Below are 7,892 nucleotides of genomic sequence, written 5' to 3' on the forward strand. Positions count from 1 at the left end.
CAACCTCCGTTTCCCAGGTTCAAGCGATTCTCCTGCCCCAGCCTCCCGAGTAGCTGGGATTACAGGCGCCTGCCATCACGCCTGGCTAATTTTTGTATTTTTAGTAGAGACGGGGTTTCGCCATGTTGGCCAGGCTGGTCTCAGGCTCCTGACCTCAGGTGATCCACCAGTCTCAGCCTCCCAAAGTGCTGAGATTGCAGGCATAAGCCCGGCCCAATTTTTTCAATAAAAGAAAAAAGTTAGTGTTGAAATGAGTTCACACACTCAGCTATGATTGTGCCTCTGCACTCCAGCCAGGGTGATGGAGTGAGACCCTGTCTCTAACAAAAAGAAGAGAGGACTTGGCTTTCAACCACACTGAGTCCAATTAACTAACACAGGTACTCCAGTGCCTCTGTTACCCCTTTGGGTTTTAGGAAATGCTGTTTCTTCCTTTTTTTTTTTTTTTTTGAGACGGAGTCTGGCTCTGTCACCCAGGCTGGAGTGCGGTGACCGGAGCTCACTGCAAGCTCCGCCTCCCAGGTTTACGCCATTCTCCTGCCTCCGCCTCCCAAGTAGCTGGGACTACAGGCGCCCGCCTCGTCGCCCGGCTAGTTTTTTGTATTCTTTAGTAGAGACGGGGTTTCACCGTATTAGCCAGGGTGGTCTCGATCTCCTGACCTTGTAATCCACCCGTCTTGGCTTCCCAAAGTGCTAGGATTACAGGCTTGAGCCACCACGCCCGGCCTGTTTCTTCCTTTTTTATTTTTGATTTAGTCTGCATCTTTCCTCCTGTTGGCTTCCCACAGGTGACATTGCATTCCGGTTCCTTAATTATGTTCAGTCCCACCATCAGAGTAAACAGAAGAGGCAGTTAAGGGCCCAGCAAAATTTATCCTGGGAAGAAATTGCCAAAAAGTACCAGAATGAAGAAGATTCCTTGGGCGGGTCTCGTGTCGTGGTGTGTGACATCAACAAGGAGATGCTAAAGGTTGGAAAGCAGAAAGCCTTGGCTCAAGGATACAGAGCTGGTGAGTCCTGCAGAAGGCAGACACGGGAAATGTTTGTATCTTTATAGAATAAGGTGGAGTGTGTAAAATATTGAAATGCTTTATCTTTTGGCTTTCAGAAACTTATAGGTGGGCAGGTTGAAGATGATTTGCCTGGCTGAATCTAGTTTGCGTGCTGTTATATGCATTATTCATGCATAGCAGCCCATTGGATGAGCTTACCCAGCCCTATGTGACTGGGATCACTAGATCCCAAATAAGTCAAGAATCTTACCCAAGTCACACAACTTCTCAGTGGCACATCCCAAATTGGAGTTGAATCTTCAGATCTCAGCTCTCAGACCCTGAGACAGAAGTTTTGCTGTAATTTCCCAGCAGCTTCAGGGTGACCTCGGTGTATCATTCCCATTCTTCAACCATTCCATTCTCCTGTCCATGCTAGGATAGTTTGATTGCTGTGCAACCAGACCTCTCATCTCCTGTAAAGAAAGAACTTTTGGCTGGGCCCATGGCTCATGCCTATAATCTCAGAACTTTGGGAGGCCAAGATGGGAGGATTACTTGAGCCCAAGAGTTCCAGGCTACAGTGAGCTGTGATTGCACCTCTGTATCCCAGTCTGAGTGACAGAGCGAGACCCTGTCTCTAAAGAAATTTAAAAAATAAAAAAAGAAATAACTTGCCCTTCAGCCACAAGGAGTGCAGTTAGCTAGCAGCCTCCACCTGTTAGCACCATCAGCCTCTGCTTCAGCTTCCAAGGGAGGCCAGGCTCTTTTGTGGCAGCCCCCAGCCAATGACTGAACACTGTGGGACTAGTAGGGCCTGGATATTTTCCAGGCAGGACTCTTTAACAGCTAGCCTTTGTTCCAGAGGTCCCTATTGGGTAGGCTGGGGCTTTGTCAGATCTGCATTAAGGTCTAAAGGCTTTTCTTGCTCAGTCTTTCTTCCTCTCCCTTTGTCTTCCCTGTGTTTCCCCTGCCACACACACAAAAAAACTATTACACTCGTTGGTCCATCTCAGCATCTGTTTCTCAGAGGACCCAAATGATACACTCAAAGAAACACTTGTGAACAGTGCTCCTCAAACTTCCCTACCATGGTAAATACGAACAGCAGATAGGCAGATGACTGCGTGCATATATCTGCGAGACTACTGCAAGCTCAAAATGGATGATTTGTGTACTAGCTTAAAAATGTAAATTTTGGCAGCAAGGTGGCTCATGCCTGTAATCCCAGCACTTTGGAAGGCTGAGGCTGAAGGATCGCTTGAAGCCAGGAGTTCAAGACCAGCCTAGGCGACATAGTGAGACTCTGTCTCTACAAAAAATTTAAGTTAGCCAAGTGTGGTGGTACACACCTGTAGTAGCAGCTACTTGAGAGGCTGAAGCAGGAGGATCACTTGAGCCCACAGCAGTGAGCCATGATCATGCCACTGCACTCCAGCCTGGGCAACAGAGTGAGACCCTGTCTCAAAGAAAGCAAATTTGGCCAGGCGTGGTGGCTCACACCTATAATCCCAGCACTTTGGGAGGCTGAGGGGGTCGGATCACCTGAGATCCAGAGTTCGAGACCAGCCTGACCAATATGGAGAAACCCTGTCTCTACTAAAAATACAAAATTAGCTGGGTGTGGTGGCGCTTGCCTGTAATTCCAGCTATTTGGGAAGCTGAGGCAGGAGAATCGCTTGAACCTGGAGGGCAGAGGTTGTGGTGAGCAAGATCGTGCCATTGTACTCCAGCCTGGGCAACAAGAGAGAAAGTCCATCCTGGCAACTGCACCCTGTTGGCCCAGTTTTTTTTTTTTTTTTTTTTTTGTGAGCCAAGAGTCTCGCCCTGCTGCCCAGGATGGCGTACAGTGGCATGATCTCGGGTCACTATAACTTCTGCCTCCTGGGTTCAAGCAGTTCTTGTGCCTCAGCCTCCCGAGTAGCTGAGATTACAGCTGCACATCACCAGAGCCAGCAATTTTTTTGTATTTTAAGTAGAGACGGGGTTTCACTATGTTGGCCAGGCTGGTCTCGAACTCTTGGCTTCATGTGATCCACCCACCCCTGCCTCCCAAAGTGTTGAGATTGCAGGCATGAGCCACCATACACCCGGCCCAGCTTTTCAGAGCCACTGCTCTGCCCTCTTCCATGCTGGCCAGGGACCACAGATGGCCACTGTGAGGGGCAGTGGTATACAACAAAGAATGTCCCTCAGGTCAGCATCAGCATTTCTCTCCTTCTCCTCCCCCACCATGAGTGTCTATGGTTATTTTAGCTCAAATCTTCCTCCTCTTCCTCCTCCCACCCCGAGAAGGAGCTGCCTAGACGAACTGCAGCCCACTTGGCCCCCAAGCTGAAGGGCTCCTTTGTTAACCATCAGTACTGGTCAGAAGGCAGACAGTCACTAGTGTTTTTAGACAAAGGCACTATGTTTCCTTACTCCTACTGACAAACATGTTTCCCTGCTCTCTGGTACTCAGCCATAAAGAATGGAAAACAAAGATATTGAAATGATAGGCAGTGTTCCATTTCTGGAATCATCTCTTCCATTGCATAGCCTGCCCTTCGAGCTCTCCTAAGCACCAAGACAAATGCGTCTGTGTAGGAATTATTAAGTGCCCCATAGTACAGTTTTATCTTTCCTCCTTGTTTTATCAATCTCCACTAATCATACCTTTGCAAAAACATCATGAAAAGTATAAACTAAGTAGGAGGACCCTAGAAATTATTTAATAAATGTGAAAGTTAATGTGTGGTCGGGCGCGGTAGCTTACGCCTGTAATCCCAACACTTTGGGAGGCGGAGGCAGGGAGATCACCTGAGGTCAAAAGTTCGAGACCAGCCTGGCTAAAGTGGTGAAACCCCGTCTCTACTAAAAATACAAAAATTAGCCAGGCATGGTGGTGCACTCCTGTAATCCCAGCTACTCAGGAGGCTGAGGCATGAGAATCTCTTGAATCCAGGAGGTAGACGTTGCAGTGGGCTAAGATCACACCACTGTACTCCAGACTGAGTGACAGAGCAAGGCTCTGTCTCAAAAAAAAAAGTTAATGTGTCACTTAACTACTTTTTTTTAATGTATAGCATGGTTATATGTTTTATTTATATTTTTTATGTAGCACTTTCCTTCCCACATGGAAGATCTTAGGGTCAGGAGCTTTAAAATATATATATATTTGGCTGGGTGCCGTGGCTCACACCTGTTATCCCAGCACTTTGGGAGGCTGAGGTGGATGGATCACGTGAGGTCAGGAGTTCGAGAACAGCCTGGCCAACATGGTGAAACCCTGTCTCTACTAAAAAAAAAAAAAATTAGGCAGGTGAGTAGCTAGAATTATAGATGTATGCCACCACACCTGGCTAATTTTTGTGTTTTTAGTAGAGATAGGGTTTAGCCATTTTGGCCAGGCTACTCTCAAACTCTTGGCCTCAAGTGGTCTGCCCTCCTTGGCCTCCCAAAGTGCTGGGATTACAGGCGTGGGTTATCGCACCTGGCTTGAAAGAGTGTTAAGAAGAAAGCAAATATTAACTGTAATTCAAACATTCAGAGATGCCCCTCAATATGGTAATGTTTCCTTCCTCTTTCCTAATCATTCCCTTTTTATAAAGTTGAAAACATCCTATATATACCATTTATTTATTTTATTTTATTTTATTATTTTTTTGAGACAGAGTCCTGCTATGTCGCCCAGGCTAGAGGGCAGAGGTGCGATCTTGGCTCACTGCAACCTCCGCCTCCTGGTTCAAGCGATTCCCCACCTCAGCCTCCCAAGTAGCTGGGATTACAGGTGCCCTCCACCATACCCAGCTAATTTTTGTATTTTCAGTGGAGAGGGATTTCACCATCTTGGCAAGGCTGGTTTTGAACTCCTGACCTCGTGATCCACCTGCCTCGACCTCCCAAAGTGCTGGAATTACAGGCATGAGCCACCGCACCTGGCCTACAAATTAGTAATCCTGCTTTAATTTACTATTATATCAAAAGATTTTTCCATGTCATTAGAAATTCCTTGAAATCATTATTTTTTATGCTATTCTTCCATATGGATGTTTCATGATTCACATAACCAATTCACATAACCAATAACCAATTGGTAATTCTTTTTTTCCCCAGTGTTTTGCATGTATCACAACTTTGTGACGTTCTTATTTGTAATTTTTGCATGGATTTATTTGTTTACTGACTATATAACCTTAGTCAAGTGTTTAAACTCTAATAACTACTTCATACTACGAGGTGATATACCGCAGCTGTTGAAAACATAGGCTATGCATTCCAGTCCATCTGTTTGACCTTGGGCAAGCAACCTTCCTCTTTTTGCTTTTTGTTTTTTCGAGATATGGTCTTGCTGTGTTACCCAGGCTGGTATTGAACTCCTGAGCTCAAGCTCTCCTCCTGCCTCAGCCCCCTGAGTCTCTGGGATTACAGGTGCATGCCACCATGCTCAGCTCAGACTTTAACCTTTCTGATGTTCACTTTGCTGACCTGAAACATGAGGATAATGGTAGTAACTCTCTCACAGAGTTGGTATGAGGATGCACTAAGATAATCTATCTAAAGATGTACGTAAAATAACACAGACCCTGCCACTTGATAAGGGCCCTCTAAGCAGTAGTTGTGATGATGATGTCAATGTCCTTTCCCTAAAAATGAAATCACTGGGTCAAAAGGTATACTTTTTTTTTTTTTTTTGAGGTGGAGTCTCGCTCTGTTGCCCAGGCTGGAGTGCAATGGCGCAGTCTTGGCTCACTGCAACCTTCGCCTCCCGACTTCAACCAATTCTCCTGCCTCAGCCTCCCCAGTAGCTGGGACTATAGATGTGTGCCACCACGTCCAGCTAATTTTTTGTATTTTTAGTAGAGACGGGGTTTCACCCCCCCGTTTAGTAACCCTATTCACCGTTTTGATCTCCTGACCTCGTGATCCGGCCACCTCGGCTTCCCAAAGTGCTGGGATTACAGGCGTGAGCCACCGCGCCCGGCCAGATAAGAATCTCTTAAGGAGGTGGACCCCAAGTTCCTGAGGAACATGCGCTTTGCCAAGAAGCACGACAAGAAGGACCTAAAAAAGATGCAGGCCAACAGTGCCGAGGCCATGAGTGCACGTGCCGAGGCTATCAAGGCCCTTGTAAAGCTCAAGGAGGTTAAGCCCAAGATCCCAAAGGGTGTCAGCCGCAAGCTTGATCCACTTGCTTACATTGCCCACCCCTAGCTTGGGAAGTGTGCTTGTGCCTGCATTGCCAAGGGGATCAGGCTGTGTCGGTCAAAGGCCAAGGCCAAAGATCAAACCAAGGCCCAGGCTGCAGCTCCAGCCTCAGTTCCAGCTGAGGCTCCCAAAGGTGCCCAGACCCTTACGAAGGCTTCAGAATAGATATCTCCGTCTGCCAACTTGAGGACAGAAGGACTGGTGCGACCCCCCTGGACTGCCGTCTGCATGGGGCTGGGGTCCTCCTGTGCTATTTGTACGAATAAATCTGAGGCAGGAAAAATAAATAAATCAATAAAGAGGTAATGTTAATGTGTAGATTTGGGCATCAAGCATTACGACTTAGTTTCACCTTGCAAAGACAGGTCATTTCAGGGGAAAAAAGCTTCCTCCTTTTTTGTTAAGGATTTTTCTAAGTGAATACTGTTAATAGCACTATTGTGTGTGTTTCTCCCATGTCAGTCTATCAGGTGTTTGAAAGTGTGGCTAAGAAGTATGATGTGATGAATGATATGATGAGTCTTGGTATCCATCGTGTTTGGAAGGATTTGCTGCTCTGGAAGATGCGCCCGCTTCCTGGGACCCAGCTGCTTGATGTTGCTGGAGGCACAGGTAATGTCGAGTTTGGTATCCTTCACTACCGTTGAGCATGTTTTACAGAAATTTGTAATCTCGGCTCACTGCAACCTCTGCCTCCCAAGTTCAAGCAATTCTCTGCCTCAGCTTCCTATAGTGAGCTAGCTCACCTAACACTAGGCTGAAGATGGTAATTGAAAATCAGCATACTTATAGCTTCTAAGAAAGGCATGCACTTATCTTTTTGACTGAATATCATTCAAAAATGTAGAATGACAGTTTTGTGCCTGTCATGTTTTTGTAATCTCGGCTCACTGCAACCTCTACCTCCCGAGTTCAAGCAATTCTGTGCCTCAGCCTCCTGAGTAGCTGGGATTACAGACATGCGCCACCACGCCTGGCTAATTTTTGTATTGTTAGTAGAGACAGGGGTCCACCATCTTGGTCAGACTGCTCTTGAACTCCTGACCTCATGATACATGTTCCTTGGCCTCCCAAAGTGCTGGGATTAAAGGTGTGAGCAACCGTGCCTAGCTGCCTGTCACATTTCTAAAATACACAGATTGACTTTTCCTCTCTTTTCCGCTTTTCCTCTTTTTTAGGGGATAGGAAAAGCCTTTTATTACTTTATATAAGTTTTCGAGGCTGCCTTTTCTGCTTGATTTGCTGTCACATCGGATATCAAAAGTTTGTGCACGGTCCTTTGTTACTTCTTGTACACTGAGCATTTGGAGAGAAAAATGTCATGATTTTACACAATGCATCTTGGTGATGTCATTGTACATGTTAAATTACATTAGAGACTGGACGTGGTGGCTCACACCTATAATCCTAGCACTTTGGGAGGCCGAGGCAGGCAGATCACCTGAGGTTAGGAGTTCAAGACCAGTCTGGCTAACATGATGAAACACTGTCTCTACTAAAAATACAAAAATTCATCGGACAATAGCTGGGCGCAGTGGCTCACACTTGTAATCGCAGCACTTTGGGAGGCCGAGGCGGGCGGATCACGAGGTCAGGAGATCGAGACCATCCTGGCTGACATGGTGAAACCCCGTCTCTACTAAAAAAATACAAAAAACTAGCCGGGTGAGGTGGTGAGCACCTGTAGTCCCAGCTACTCGGGAGGCTGAGGCA

At 46.6% G+C, this 7,892-nt stretch overlaps 1 protein-coding gene across 1 annotated transcript in view; it reads left to right on the forward strand.

The window, feature by feature from the left end:
• The window catches only part of COQ5 (coenzyme Q5 homolog, methyltransferase (S. cerevisiae)), a 27,664-nt gene that overhangs the window by 13,158 nt on the left and 6,614 nt on the right, over positions 1 to 7,892 (forward strand). Inside the window, exons 3-6 of the mRNA XM_011948599.1 lie at positions 789 to 1,045; positions 5,991 to 6,101; positions 6,186 to 6,312; positions 6,642 to 6,791. Coding sequence (XP_011803989.1) covers positions 789 to 1,045; positions 5,991 to 6,101; positions 6,186 to 6,312; positions 6,642 to 6,791 — 645 coding nt within the window. The remainder of the gene's footprint in view (positions 1 to 788; positions 1,046 to 5,990; positions 6,102 to 6,185; positions 6,313 to 6,641; positions 6,792 to 7,892) is intronic.

This window comes from Colobus angolensis, unplaced genomic scaffold (genome assembly GCF_000951035.1).
Source record: "Colobus angolensis palliatus isolate OR3802 unplaced genomic scaffold, Cang.pa_1.0 Scaffold28, whole genome shotgun sequence".
NCBI classification, from domain to species: Eukaryota; Metazoa; Chordata; class Mammalia; order Primates; family Cercopithecidae; genus Colobus; species Colobus angolensis.